We start from the raw sequence: 15,768 nt of genomic DNA, 5'->3' as shown, positions 1-15,768 counted from the left end.
ACTAAACTAAGTGCAAAGGCCCAATGGGAGTGTTTCCTTGGTCTTCAATTAAAGCAAGACGGAGACCTAAATGAGTGTGTATGTAGGGATACACGTTAACAATCTTTTTGTTGTTTTCCCTCCTTGTTTTACTATGTTTATGGAATAAAATCCTTTAAGGTAGTTTAACCCCCGCACTCCCAGTGACCTGTATCTAATTTGTTTTTGCATTTACTCACATGACATATGGCATATAATTTAAAAAAGATTAGAGGACTCATGATATCCAATGCAATTAACCTAAAATTCTAATCCTACACCAGCCTATTTTCAATTTGGGCATAGTACCATATATACACTCTAACATTATTGCTCAATCTATATAGTAACGATTTTCAAAATGACTAAAAATGGCTCCATGACACTTGGATCACGCTTGTGAAGCTTCTTCTTGTACTTTGTATTTGTAAGTTTCTTCTCACTGAGAAATAAATACATTTGCGTTTTACCATAAAAGTTAGTCACCTGATACCTGAAACATTTGTATACCATCTTTAAGAAAACATGGCTTGTTTGGTCAATTTGCCTGCCTAATGTTATATCTATAAAAAGTGTGTGATACCATGTTACCTTCTTCACACTTCTGTTGATACAAATAATACATATCTGAGCGCTAATATTTCATGCTGCATCTTATCTGTTGTGCCAGAAGACTAATATATTGTTTTACACATGTATTATGTATAGTAGCTAGAATAATTTGTGCTGACTCCTACTCCCATTGAAGTCAATGACAAAACTCCCATTAACTTCAGTAGTAGTTGGATTTAGATTGTTTTTCCGGCATGTTTTCCATCACTAAAATAAACTATTAGTAGGGGAAAAAAGCCCAAAAGTGAAGAAAGATATGAATTTAGGAATTAGCTGATGCACAATGTTTAAACATAATGGCATTCTGAAAAGATATTTAAAGAACACAACAAAAAGTGCTATGAATTTAACAATCTTTTAGATTTTGAGTTTAAAGTTATTTTATACTTAAACTTGAGTGTAATAGGTAGCTTTCTTGACTTTCCATTTATTTCCCTGAGCACTGGTCTTTGGAACAACTGGAGTTTCAGACTTATCTAATTTTATGAACCGTAAAATATTGGTATTTCCTGTTAAAAATCAATTTTTGTATTAAAGTTTTTAAAAAATTCCATTGTATAGCCAAGATTTTAAAAATAGACACCTGTTGTTAGTGTTCTAAATCTCTATTTAGCCATTTCAAGTAATGGCCTAACTTTTAAAAGTACTCAGCACCCAACAATTCCCCTTTAAATTCAGTGAGTGGCTGGGTGCTCAGCATTTTTGCGAATCAAGCCACTTATTCAGGAGCCTAAATAAGGATTTAGCATCCTGCCTTCAGTTACCCATTTTGAAAAAAAAAAAGAAAAATAAACCACCACCAAAAACAAAAAACCAAACCCCACAACCTCGGCTCTCGCTAATATATAAAATATGAAATTTTTGCCTAAATCAGCACTGTATGTAAGGACTACAAGGTTGGGTTTAAAGAGAGTGAAATTTTCCCCTTGTGCAGAGGGCCAGCATAAAGCCTATTTTGAAGGCTTATGTAGGACTTAAACAGGGCTTTCTGCTGGCCTTCTCCACAGGATAAAATTTCAGCCAAATGAACAGCACTGTACCACTAGACTTCCACAATTTGGAATTACTTGGCAAACCTGGAATAACTGCATTTGATCCCATATCTAGATTAAAGATTTATGTGTTTTATAGATAAAGTTTATTTTAAAAAGACTTCTAAGGCATTCTGCATTTTAGGCTATACAAAGTGTGCAAATCAAAACACTTTAGAAAACAAAGAGGCAGCAACATTTTTAGGCTAAAATGTTCTTTTACTGATTCTAAGGCTGTAAATTACTTTTCTCCTAGCGCCTTAACATTTAAAAATAATTTTCTGTCCCCCACAAAAATATGCCATAATTCTGTTTTCCCATAACTACCTCTTCCTCCTCCTATCTAATACACTGACATTACACAGTAGGTTCCAAAATGAGGATTAACAGACAGGTTCCTATTTGTATAGGATTCCATTTTAGTACATGCTAAATGAAAAAAGAGGTGGAACATCACCATCTGAAGTGTGGCTTTTTTGCTCTTTGGACAACATTACTTAAGCCTTCACCTTTTCTGTGCAGCACAAAAATACACCATAGTTGTTTCCCTTAAATATTACTTTCTCACGCTATCTGATAAACTGACATCCCACAGCAGGTTGCTAAATGAGGATTAACAGGTTCTTTCTTTTGGCTGGAATCCCTTTTAATATGTCTAATTTACAAAAGTTAGCAAATACAATCTGATTTTTTTCTTTGTTCTCTGTGCATTAAATACGCTTTCAACTTCTTTATTCTCCTGGTTTAGTGGGAATCTTAAGTATGGTTCTGAAAACATTTGGAAGGTGTGTTTGTACAACTTCTCCTTTAGAACTGTGACAATTACATCAATTAAGGCTGTTTAAAATATATATTTTAAAATAAACTTTAATATTCAAGCGTACCAGATTGATGAATTGATAACAATAAAATGAGATTCTTTACAAGAGAAACTATATAGTTGTACAAAATTATACTTGTGTAAAACAAAAATGAGCCCTGCCTTGCATTAAAAACACAGAACCTGTTTACAAAAAGGAATGTACATGCCATTTGGACTGCCTTTTAATTGCTATATCTCAATAACAACTCAATTATTTTAGTAACGGAAACGGTGATTAATTTTAGATTGCAATGAATCTACCAAACCTTTTCATTATAGACGTTCCAAAGCTTTTACAGTAAGAAGTTATCAACAAAAGCAGGCACATTAGTGTACAAAAATGTTGCTGTTTACTTTTCCTTTTTTCTCTGAAAGTGCAGGGGGTTTTAATGTGCATCCTACCAGACCCAACATAGGTTTTAACTCCCACTACATTTTAAATAGAATTTAAATCTTCAAGAAAGTGTAAACATAAGAATTTCCCCAAACAGCTGTGGTAAACATTACAGGAACGTCTTTCCGTTGTTAAAAATGTCTCTGCTTGAGAGGTAAAGAAGCTTCATTACACTTTTCCCCTTACACTGGCTGGTTATCATAAATGGTATACCTTTGTACCGTTAAAGCTGAAGAAAAGACTATGATGATGAATAATTTAAAAAAAAAATTGGCCCAAGAGACATCAGGAGGGGAAGAACCAACTCCTAAACGGTTCTTGTCCAGCTTTGAAAACTCAATCTTGATATTTAACAGACAAGACGGATGAAAAACTCCATCAGACAGAACCATGATCCTGACAAATGTACTCGTGGGCCCGCTCAGTCACCCCCAGCAGGAGCAGCGCACGGTGGGGCTCTGGCGAGGGTCTCGCCACGTGCAGTGATGGAGCCAGAGGCTGTTTCGCCAGGCGCGTTGCCTCGGCCTAGCCCCAGCGGGCGCTAGCGCGGCGAGACGAGCGCTGCGGGCTTTTTGCGCGGGCCGGTGCGCTGAGCGCAAGGGCTGATGCTGCCCGCGGGTCTGTCCCCAAAGCTACGGCAGGGGCCGCCTGGTGCCAGCGGCTGATTGTCAGCGCAGGTGCGGGTCCCCTCGCTAGCTGCTGTTGGCGCCGGGCTCCCCCGGGTAGATCTCCTCGTAGGCCGGGGGCTGCTCGTGGGGCAGCGGGTAGCAGTAGGGGTAGGAGGGGTTGAGCTCGGGGTCCATGGGCGAGTAGCCGGGCAGCTCCAGGGAGGGGTGCCCGCCGCAGTGCACTTCCACGCCGGCCTCGTCGAACACGTGGAAGACGCCCACGTTGATGTAGGAGACGGCCTGGAAGGGGCAGTCGGCGGGGGACAGCTCGGGCTCCTCGCTGGAGAAGATGGAGCCCTGGCTCGGCCGCGGCGCCCGCCGCCCGCCCGCTCCCCGCCGCCGCCGCGCCGCCGCCTCCGCCGCCTGCCGCCCGGGGCCGGGCGCTGCTGGCGGCGGCGCTGGCGGCGCAGCCCGCGCTGCTGGGCCGCCTTGTAGTTGCGCACGAGCAGCAGGCTGAGCAGGCCCAGCAGGCACTCGAGCGCGTTGAAGACGGTGGAGAGCACCAAGCCGCGCTGGTAGTCCCGCAGCTTCTGGCAGCGCAGCGCCGCGCCCGCCGCCGCCGCCCGCGGGCCCCCGCCGCCGCCCGGCGCCGGGCCGCAGTAGTGCGAGTACTTCCTCTCCACCAGCGACACCGTGTCGCCGTCGATGACGGCCCCGGCGAAGGCGCTCAGCACGCCCAGCATGAAGACCAGCACGCCGAGCAGCAGGAAGTTCTGCCGGCCGCCCGGCGCGGGCTGCGGCCCCCCGCCGCCGCCGCCTCCCCCTCCGGCGGGCGGCAGCAGAGCAGCGCCGAGCCCAGCAGCGAGAGGCCGGCGGCCAGCAGCAGCCCCGAGTAGAAGGCGCCGGCGGCGGTGCCCAGGCGGAAGGGCTCCCCCTTGAGCTCCGAGCCCAGCGAGAAGCACTTGAGGCCCACGGCGGCGGCGCTGAGGGCGCAGGCGAGCAGGAGGCAGCTGGAGAGCGCGGCGCAGGCTCCCCGGACACTCCACTTCATCCTCCGCTGCCCCTCCGCCTCCTCCGGCCTCCCCCTGCCTGCCTCGCCGCCGCCGCCTCCTCCTCCTCCCTGCGCCGCCTCCGCCTCATCCTCCCGTGTCCTCCGGGGCGGCGGCCCTTCCCGGCGAGGCGGCCGCCGCGCAGCGCGGGGACATGCTGGCGAGGGGGACCCGCAGCTCTCCAAACGCGCCGCTCCGCTCGGCTCGGCTCGGCTCCGCTCCGCAGGCAGCCGCCGGCCTCAGTGAGCCAGGCGCAGCTCGCACACACACTCCCCTCCTCCTGCCCGCCCTCCCTGCCGCCCTCCCTTATCGCGGCTGCTCCCGCTCCCCGCCGCGGCTGCTGGGAGCCGATTAATAATTGATGGCAGCAGCCCGGCTGCGGGAGCAGGGGCGAGGAGCGCAGCCGGGCTCGGGCGGGCGGGTGACCGCTTGCTGCTCAGCCTGCCGAGCTGCGAGCCCCCGGCCCGGCGGGCACAGGGCACCGCAGCAGAGGTTCTGGCCGGGGACAATGGCAGGAGGGATGAGATGGGCGGGGAGGGGGTAGTTTTTAACACCCCCCTCCCGCCCCGCTGAGGCCACCTGCAGAGGGGAAGGAACGGGGCACCAGCCCCGCAGTGGCACTGCTCAGCCCCGGCGGCTCCCGCTGCATTGCCCCTACTGCTCCCCCCATGGCGGTGCCAAGGCTGCCCTGCTCCAGAGGGGGCACTACGGGTCCTTGCAGCAAAGCGGAGAGAAGGGGGGGGGGAATCAGGCGCTGGCAACCGTGATTTATCATCCCCCCCTTGCTGCTAATATTGGCAGGTTCCTTCAATTCCTTCCTCTCACCTGCTCGTGGAGAGGAAGGAGGGATTAGTTCCCCGGTACGGTTTCAGGTGATCTCACTGCATGGTGCGAGTTATTTTCATACACGCCGCTGTCATTTTTAGTACAGAATCCACAAGCAGGGAAAGGGGGTCTCACCAGCGAGGTTGGGTCACTGAAGCCTCTCCGAAGAGGAGTTAAAGGGATGGAGTGGGGTAGGGAGAGGCTCCAGGTGGGTTTGTATTATTGAAAAGTTTAGCAGAGTGGTACCATGACTTAAATGTGCCTGTGCTGGCGCGTCCTCGCTCCGGATTCTGCCAGGAATCGGGGATGAAGGCAGGAAATCAAACCCAGCCCCGTGGGAAAGGGATGCGAGCTCAGAGGAGCGCGCCTGCAATGGACACGGAGCAGTGGGGCGTAGCTGTGTGGGGCCCAGCATTTTAGATAGTCAAGGTGGGTGAGGTTTTGCTTGGACCCATCTTTTACTGGCCCAGGTTCGGCGGGTGAGAGAGACGCCTTCCATCTGCCCCCTGCTCCTGTCTGTAATTGCTGCAGACCCCCTCCCATATCAGAGGAAGAGATCTGAAGGGAGGGCGAGCAGCGTCTGGGACCCAGCTGGGATTAGAGACCCGGGATTGCCTGCGCTTCAGTGTCCGCTCGGAGTGATGTGGTGCGTTTGGTCCTTTGGCGGTAGGCGTCTTTGCTTTGCTGCCCGCGAAATACGCGCAGACCTGCTTTATAGCCAGCGCTGGTTATTTTAAGCGGCCCTTTTAAAAAGGCACATACATTGTAGGGGACCGGCTACACGACGAGCCCCCCCCCCCAAATAATCAAGCGATCCGCTCCCAGAAGAGCTGGGCACAGCCGGGCCGGGACAGCCCGGGGGCCAGGGACATGCTTGGGGTGGCATGCCTGGGGGGGCGCTCTGCAGAGAGTCCGCTGGTCCTGCGGCTCCCCTGGAGCATCCGCAGGCACGCCTGGGGGAGGTCCACCGGAGCCAGGGACCAGCGACCGGCAGAGCACCCCCCCCCGGCGTGCTGCCCTGCTTGGGGCAGCGAAACGGCTGCCCCTGCGGGGGCGCTGGCTTGGGGACAGGCCGAGCGGATGTGGGGAGGGATGAGGAGCTGCGGTGAATAAGGATGTGGGGAGAATAAGGATGTGTGCTGCTTGCGCGCCTGTTGCGCCAGCCGCTCCCGACCTGCTCCAAGCACCGGACTGCGCCCGTGGGCCTCGGGACTCAGGCCCAGGGGAGGAGCCGGGTGGGGGCGGGAGGGGACGGGGACGGGCCCGGACGGTTGCACTGCAGTGTGTTTCCGCCGGGGCTGGGAGGCTGCCCTGGTGTTCACACGCGCACGCCTGGGAAGCCAAAGTTCTGTCCACAGACAGCTCCGGCCCGCTGCGCTCCGCATCGCGCCGCGGATTAACGTTCCGGGCAGCCCCAGCCCCAGCCGCTGGCCCCTCCGTGCTCCCGGCGGCGAAGGGCGCAGAGGATGATGCACCTGCTGCGCTCGTTGGAAGACGGGCGACGCGCACAGTCTCGCCCTCTGGCTCCCGAGCAGCCCCGGGCGTGTTGGGGGCGGTGCTGCCCCCCAGCTGAGCTGGAGGCTGCGTTTGCCAGACCCGTGGCAGTGAAACCCCTCGCTCCATGCAGCGTTCCCAGGCGCAGGCAGACTGGCCAGCCCAGCGTGATCAGAGGCAGGGGGTGGCGATGCTCCTCTCTCCTTTCCAGTGAGACGCACCAGAGAGAGGGAGGGAGGTGAGGCGCTGAGCAATATCTTGCAGTCCTGACTCAGGCAAAGCCAACCGTTCTGCAGGCAGCCTCAGGCCCCTTAGGCGAGCCCCGAAAGATTGGTGGGATTTTTTTTAAAGCCTCGGAATGTGCGTGTGTTCCCCAGCACGGTGCAAGCTGCTAAAACACGCCGCTTTGCCTGGCTGACGGGTGCGCTCAACTAGCCTGTTCTGCTGTCTTGATTTTTGTTTTTCATTTTGGTGGCTCTCCAGGAATAGCGATTGTGCAAGGTTTGGGGGTGGGTTTGTTCTCATGGCACTTTGAGAGCGCCCCCTACCTTTAAAATATGAACAACACTTTAGTGGGGGCGGCGGGAAGGGGTGGTCCCAAAGCCCCTAATTAATTTTCAGTGGGACTTCTACTCCTAAATTACTTAGGGCCAGATTTCCAAAGGGGTTTAGGCACCCAACTGCAGCAAGGTACCTAGTGGGGTTTGCAAAAGCGGGAGAGGGAGGTGTCTAAAGCCCACTGAAATCCCTCTAGGTGCCTGCTGCATCCTGAGGCATGTAAATACCTTGGAAAAGCACACCCTATATCTTCCCAGCTCCTAAAATGGCAATGCACTCTACCTGCACAATATACAGAACTGCTGAGGTCCCTACCCAGATTGTCAAAGGGATTTGAGTGCCTAACACCCATTGAAATCAACAGGAGTGAGGGACCTAAATACTTTTGAAGATCTGGGCCATTGTGTCTGGTGAAGCCTGAGCACCGTCTTGGAACGCACAGTCCAAACTCCGTCCATCCAGCAGACACAGGGCCCTTGTGAAATGGTCTTTCTGTGTGTGGGAAAGGAACTGCATCTAGTAGGAGTTTATCACCTAATGAACTAATTACACTTAGAATGGACAAAGGGCTGTACTCAGTGACATGTGACACAAATATAGAATTTGTATCTTATTGTTAAGAGCTTAACAAGATTCAGTAAAGGGTCAGCTGTTCATATTAATAGGTAGAACATCCACAGTTACATTCGATAGAATACATAAATTATGCTTAGGGAAGAAACTGCCACTGGAGACACACTGGAGTTTCTTGTACCTTCTAAAGCATCTGGTTCTAGCCACTGTCAGAGACAAGATAAGGGGTAGTTGATCCAGCAATTCCTGTGTTTCTAGGGCCATCCCACCCTCTCTGTCATGTTGGTTTAGACTGTAAACTTTTCAGGGAAGGGACAGTCACTTGCTATGTGTTTGTTCTGCACCTAGCACACTGGGGCCCCAATCTCCACTGGCACCCGTTCCACATGGTATAGTTCAGAATCATAATCGTGCATGAGGCAGGACTGACAAGCACAAGTTTCACATAACATTGATAATGCATCTATTTCCCCCGGGCAACTGGCTACTACTGACCTTCTCCCACATGGTCCCTGTCGAATCCTCTCCAGAATGTCTGGGGACCTTCCAAGCACCAGACTCAATAGGCAAGGTTAGGGATTCCGCTACCAAAAGAACGAATGCTTCCTTTATTATTCACCAGTCGCTAGGGTTTCAGTGTCGCTCTGTGTTAACAGAATGTCCCATCTAGTTATTTAGCACTCTACAGTTTAACACACATGCAGCTAGAGGAGATAATCCAAACAGTAAGGTCATTAATATATACCCCCCATCTCCTGTTCGACTCTCTTTGGGTTCAATCTCTGGGAATGCAGTAATAATACTACTCCATTCATAACAGTAATGAGACCTAGTACTTTACGTTTTCAAAGCACTGCACAAATAGCCCCCAAATCGGTACCTTGCATTGACCAATTGCCACCTCTTACTCACGGGCATCACTAGGAAAGCAAACAAACCCTGGATGCTACCAACCTAGGAAGAGGGGAAATAGTTACAGGCTGCTTTGGGACTGAAGGACCACGGTTGGATCATCTAGGCCTGGTACCTAGATGGTACACGAAAGTAAATGGAAAAACTCTCATTGACTTTATTGGGTTTAGATCAGGTCCACTGGTGAAAGGATGGTCTTGTGGTTAAAATATAGGACTTGGAGCTAGGAAATATGGGTGCTGGTCCCAGCTATGCAGCATGTTTTCTATGTACCCCATAGGGCACAATTCTGCCCCTCCCTTTCCCTTCATGTCCAGCTCTTGGCATCAGAACCAGTATTCAGTTTTGCAAAGGAAGGCTGCCTTGTGCAGCCACTCTTGCAGAAACTAGCTCAGTTGAGTGGCAGCTCCATGTGTGGCAGTTCACAGCAGGGAAGAGGGAGGTGGGGGGATTTGGGGTGGGTCTGGGGTGGGTCTTGTCCCCCAGCAAAGAAAGGCTGGTCGGCCTATGGAGGTTGCTCAGACTAGAGTGACTTGGTGGTGGATCCTTTTCCCTATTGTGTTCAGCTGGGTATTTGTACTGGGTGACAGGGTATAGATCAGGGGTGGGCAAACGTTTTGGCCCAAGGGCCACATCTGGGACTAGAAATTGTCTGGTGGGCCATGAATGCTCACTAACTGGGGTTGGGCTGTGGGTGGAGGTGGGGGCGTGGGGTGGGGTGGGGTGGGGCCAGACATGCGGCGTGCTGGGTGTGGGAGGGGGCTCCGGATTGGGGCAGGAGAGTGGGGGTGTGTGGGGGGTGTGGGTGTGAGGGCTCCGGCTGGGGGTGCAGGCTCTGGGTGGGGCTAGGGATGAGGGGTTTGGGGTGTGGGAGGGAGCTCTGGGCTGGGATGGAGGGGTTCGGAGGGCGGGAGGGGATCAGGGCTGGAGCAGGGGGTTGGGGCGTGGGGAGAGGCTTAGGGGTGCAGGCTCTGGGTGAGGCTTACCTCAAGCAGCTCCTGGAAGCAGCAGCCATGTCCTTTCTCCAGCTCCTACGCGGAGGCGTGGCCAGGCCTCTCTGCGCTCTGCCCCGTCCGCAGGCACCGCCCCTGCAGCTCCTGCGGGAGCGCCAGAGGAGGCCATTGGAGGGCGTAGGAGCCAGAAGGGGGCCATGCTGCTGCTTCTGGAAGTTGCATGGAGCGGCCCCTGACCCTGCTCCCCGACTGGAGCGCTGGAGCTTGAGGGCTGGCTTAAAATGTTTGCCCACCCCTGGTGTAGATCAAAGAGCACGAGGAAACTTTTAGTGCACAGCAGTAGGGTCCATACAGCCAATTAGTGCGCAGCACACTAGTGCACACCCTGGCTTGCTGCACACTAACGCGCCATCTAGGCAAGCCCTAAGTGTCTCTGTGACTCAGCTGCAGAAAAGACATGACACTGCCCTTTCACGCCAGTGTGGTGAGGCTAAACTCATTGATGTTTGTAACGCATCTTGAGATCCCCAGACTGAGTGCGGCGCATGACATTATTTTATCCTCTGCCTCTCCAGGCACACTGCATTATAGCAAGATGTATATCATTATGTCTAAGCCATCTCTGATAAATGGGTGTCAGCTTTGAATACGTCCAGTCATGATGGATATATAACTGCCCTTAGCGCACTCTGTCGCCTGGTTCCAAAAGGGACATTGTTAACTGTAAAACCTTCTATTTAAAAACAATGTGTTTGTCCTATGACTAAGCACCCCTTAGAAACATTAAACATTTTATGATGTCCCATTTGTATTCACCAGCGATACAGCTCATTTTGTTCTGTAAACTGTGAAAAAGGAACCTCATTCAGGGCCTCTCACCCTTACATGTAACAGCCTCATGGGTGGAAGCCTGCCTGCTCTTCCACCCTTTAAAAACATGGTTATATGCACAGAACCCCAGGCAAAAATGATTCCTAATCAGAGGTATGCTATCACAGCCCCGAGTTATGAAAATGAACCAGTCATATTTATGGGTGTGATGTCATTATGCGCCTTAGCTGATCTTCATTAATCTAGGGACTGTGCCCTGATTGTTGCTGAAGTGCTGAACATCAGGTAATACTCACAGGGATGTATTCCCGTCCTTTGGAGAATGACTTAATACCACACTTTCTTTGGGGATTCTGTACATTATTAGGACAACAGATTTTATCCTGTATTCTACCCTCTACCTTTTGTGGTTATTTTGGTCCAGCTTCAGACCTATTCATGAAAACACTTGAGCACATGGCTAAATCCTATTGGCTGTAGTGGGACTTCATGACATGCTTGAAGATAAGCATGTGTTTAAGCACTTTGAAGGCCTGGGAACTTAAATTCATAATTCTGCTAGACATCAAAAATCATGGATTTAATAAAGACACTTGTAATAAATTACAACAATCTGTAACCCACTAACATTCCTTTGTCCGATGACTGCAGAGGTGTTAACTGCCCCCTTCACCTCGAATGGTCTCTTGCAACATGTTAACTCTTTATCTGTTCCACCTTGACACTCTGAGTACCTTTCCCCGACCAGAAGACGAGCTCTGTGTAAGCTCATCTCTTTCACCAGCAGAAGTTGGTTCTATAAAAGATATTGCCTCCTGTTGTCAGATGCTACCGGTGTGGTGCTCTGCTCTGTTCAATGTTGATATCACTCGGCTGCGTGCGTGTGTTCCCTCTGTTGTGCTGCCCCAGCTCTGCGCAGATAGCTGACATGGCAGATCCCGAGAGAACCCCCCAATGACCACAGACTCTAGTAAGGTACGAAGGCACGTCGGCCCGGTTTATTGTCGAAGAGAAACACAGTCTCCAGCTCCCAGGCAAACAAAGTCCAAGGTGCTGTTAAGGTGCTGCTAGCCAGTACATATGTGCTCCCTGACAATGGACTCAGCTCAGTCAGTGGTGGGACTTTCCACTGCCCCCTAGGCTAGACCAAGACACCGCCCCAGGGATGCATTCTCATACACAGGTACAAACAAGTTACACATCACTCCTGATGTATTGAGGTGCAACCCCTCTACGTAGCATGGTACAACCCCTCTGCGTAGTAAGGTGCCGCCTCTCACCTTGTACATGTTGGTTCGAACAAAACAACTCTATCCATCATATTCCCCTTTTGGCCCTGTCATTGGGATGGGTCAGCCTGTTCCTTGTTATCTGTGTGGACTGTACAAGGATGCGAATGTTCTGATATCTGGTGTTCAGCACCTTTTAGGTGTGTCTCTTTCTGCAGCATCAGCCCTTTCCTTTCCAGCTTCTGTGAGCAGGGCCTGCCTCTGGCTCACAGCTTAACTTTGCTTTATGTTAGCCAAGTCTTGACCATTACTTTAGTTCAGGCCTCATACTGGGCCTCTGATAAGAATTTATGTTTCAGGGCCTCATCTTACTACACCTCCCCTATCCTGTCTCTTTGAAGAATAGGGACAGACTGAAGCACCCACTTAAAAGTTTTGTTGAATTGGGGTCCTTTGTGCATAGCTGGCTGGGGCTCGGAGTCCAGCCCCTCATTTCTGCCAAACATAGCTGGTGTTGAACTTACACCTGTGGTTATTAGGCCTGGTCTACACTATGAGGTTAGGTCAAATTTAGCCGCGTTAGGTCGATTTCATAATGAATGCGTCCACACAACCAACCCCATTCCGACGACCTAAAGGGCTCTTAAAATTGACTGCTATACTCCTCCCCGACAAGGGGAGTAGCCTAAAATTGACCTCCCCGGGTCGAATTTGAGGTACTGTAGATGCAGCGCTGTGCAATTCGATGGTATTGGCCTCCAGGAGCTAGCCCAGAGTGCTCCAATGTGACTGCTCTGGGCAGCACTTTCAACTCCGATGCACAAGCCGGGTAAACAGGAAAAGCCCCAGGAACTTTTGAATTTCCTGTTTGAGCAGCATGGCGAGTGCAGAACAGGTGACCATGCAGTCCCAGAATCAAAAACGAGCTCCAGCATGGAGCGAACTGGAAACACTGGATATGATTGCTGTATGGGGAGAAGAATATGTGCAGGCAGAACTCCAATCCAGCAGAAAAAAAATGCTGATATAGATGCCAAAATCGCACAGGGCATGGTGGACAGAGGCTAAACCAGGGACACACAGCAGTGCCACATGAAAATTGAGGAGCTCAGGCAAGCCTACTACAAGACAAAGGAGGAAAATGGTCACTCTGGGTCAGGGATTTGTTACAGGAGTGGGTGGGTGAGATGCTGTGACCTGCATTGTGCAGGAGGTCAGACTAGATGATCATAAGGGTCCTTTCTGACCTTAAAGTCTATGAGCTGCATGTGATTCTCAGGTGTGGGGGGGGGGCTACCAATACCCCAACACTCTCCATGGACACCTGCAAGGTGGCAGCCTCACGCAACACAGATGAGGATTTTGTGGATGAGGAGGAGGAGAATGCGCAGCATGCAAGCGGCGAATCCGTTCTCCCTGGCAGCCAGGACCTTTTCCTCACCCTAGAGCCAATACTCTCCCAGGGCATATTGTTCCCCGACTCTGAGGGCAGAGAAGGCACGTCTGGTGAGTGCACATTTGGAACGACACTACAGGGGTTAAAAGCAATAGTGTTTAATGTTTGATTTGCCCTGAACAATTGGGATGCATTCGCAGCCAGTACAGCTACTGGAAAAGTCTGTTAATGTGGCTGGGGATGGAGCAGGAATCCTCTTTGGACATCTCCATGAAGCTCTCCTGGAGGTACTCTGAAAGCCTTTGCAGAAGGGTTCTGGGGAGGGCTCCCTTATTTCGTCCTGCACGGTAGGACACTTTACCACGCCAAGCCAGTAGCAAGTGGTCTGGAATCATTGCAGCACAAAGCATGGCAGTGAATGGTCCTGGGTTTTGGTCGCATTCATGCAACATTCGGTCTTTATCTTTCTGTGTCAGCCTCAGGAGAGTGATATCATTCATGGTCACCTGGTTGAAATAGGGGAATTTTTGTAAGGGAACAATAATCCCCTCTGTTTGGTGATCCCCGGCACATTAGACCCTGGTCATGCTGGGCTGTTTGCGCTTGGCTAAAAGGGATCATCCTGGAGAATAGCCACATGGGGGGTGGGGGTGGGGATGGGGTGTGCTTCACATCCACCCTAAAACTGCAGCCCCTCCTTTTAAATGGCAAATCCAACCGGCATTGGTTGCTATGGGAAAGGAGGGTGCTGCAGTTTGAAATCATTCCCACATGTTATGAACATGGAAGAAGCCAACCCCACGTACCCTTTGGCTTACCATGGCTGCCTGGAAACCAAATTCTGTTGCCCAGCCGTGTGTGATGTGTCACCATACCAGCAGGCGCTCAATATAAAAGGCAAAATATGCCCTTGTACTTAAAACACATGAGCTATCTGCTGTGAATTGCTTGATTCACTGTGAAAGTGTCTCCCTTTTGTTCACAGAAATGTATCTTCTGAAAATCTACTCTCCCTTTCCACCCCCTGCAGCTGCAAATGTTTCTATGCTCCTCACATCAACTCCATCCCTGAGGTTATCGCAGATTAGAAGGTGAAAAGAACGCACTCGCGATGACATGTTTTCAGAGCTCATGCAGTCCTCCTGCACTGATAGGGCACAGCTGAATGCATGGAGGCATTCGGTGGCAGAGGCCAGGAAAGCATACAGTGAGCATGAACGGAACATGCAGAAGGAGATGCTGAGGCTAATGGGGGCGCAAACGGACATGATGAGGCATCTGGTGGAGCTGCAGGAAAGGCAAGTAGAGTACAGACCCCCGCTGCATCCATTGTGTAACCGCCTGGCCTCCTCGCCAAGTTCCATATCCTCCTCACCCAGATGCCCAAGAACGTGGTGGGGGGAAGGCTCTGGGCATCCAGCCACTCAACTCCAGGGGATGGCCCAAGCAACAGAAGGCTGGCATTCCAACAGCTTTGATTTGTAGTGTGGCTTCAATAAGCCATGTGGCCTTGTTCTTCCCGCCTCCCCCACCCTACCCCGTTATGAAACCCTTTATACACCCGGGCTACCTTTTATTAGGGGGAGGGATAGCTCAGTGGTTTGAGCATTGGCCTGCTAAACCCAGGATTGTGAGTTCAATCCTTGAGGGGGCCACTTAGGGATCTGGGGCAAAAACTGGTCCTGCTAGTTAAGGCAGGGGGCTGGCTGCAATGACCCTTCCACTTCTAGGAGATTGGTATATCTCCAATTATTATCTATTGTCAGTGATCTCATGTTTTTTTAAATAAATAATGAATGGATTCAGAACAATAGGGACTCTATTTCCTGTGCCAGCTGTGGTCGAAGGGGGCGAGGGGGATTGGCTTACAGGGAAGTACATTTACCAAAGGGGCAGCTTTGTCTCAAGGACAAACACACACAACTGTCACACCGTAGTCTGGTCAGTCATTAAACTGTTTTTTTAAAGCCTCTCTGATGCGCAGCGCACCTCGGTGTGCTTTTCTAATTGCCCTGGTGTCTGGCTGTTCAAAATTGGCCACCAGGTGATTTGCCTCAACCTCCCACCCTGCCATAAACATCTCCCCCTTACTCTCACAGATATTATGGAGCACACAGCAAGCAGCAATAACAATGGGAATGTTGCTTTCACTGAGGTCGGACCTAGTCAGCAAACAGTGCCAGCGCGCTTTTAACCATCCAAAGGCACATTCTACCACTATGCTGCACTTGCTCAGCCTATAGTTGAACAACTCCTTACTGCTGTCCAGGCTGCCTGTGTACGGCTTCATGAGCCATGGGAGCAAGGGGTAGGCTGGGTCTCCAAGGATAACTATTGGCATTTCAACATCCCCAATGGTAATTTTCTGGTCTGGGATGAAAGTCCCTTCTTGCAGCTTTCTGAACAGCCTGGAGTTCTGAAAG

General features: G+C 50.9%; 1 protein-coding gene across 1 annotated transcript; it reads right to left on the bottom strand.

The window, feature by feature from the left end:
* Positions 1-2,510: 2,510 nt before the first annotated feature.
* TMEM271 (transmembrane protein 271) lies at positions 2,511-4,811 on the bottom strand. Its single transcript, XM_039543033.1, is given in 3 exon segments — positions 2,511-3,965; positions 3,968-4,322; positions 4,325-4,811. Coding segments are annotated over 3 exon segments (963 nt in total). The 5' UTR covers positions 4,577-4,811; the 3' UTR covers positions 2,511-3,609.
* Between the last annotated feature and the right edge of the window lie 10,957 nt (positions 4,812-15,768).

The sequence above is a fragment of the Mauremys reevesii genome, linkage group 6, assembly GCF_016161935.1.
Source record: "Mauremys reevesii isolate NIE-2019 linkage group 6, ASM1616193v1, whole genome shotgun sequence".
Taxonomy (NCBI): Eukaryota; Metazoa; Chordata; order Testudines; family Geoemydidae; genus Mauremys; species Mauremys reevesii.
This window is presented reverse-complemented; position numbering and strand designations above follow the sequence as displayed.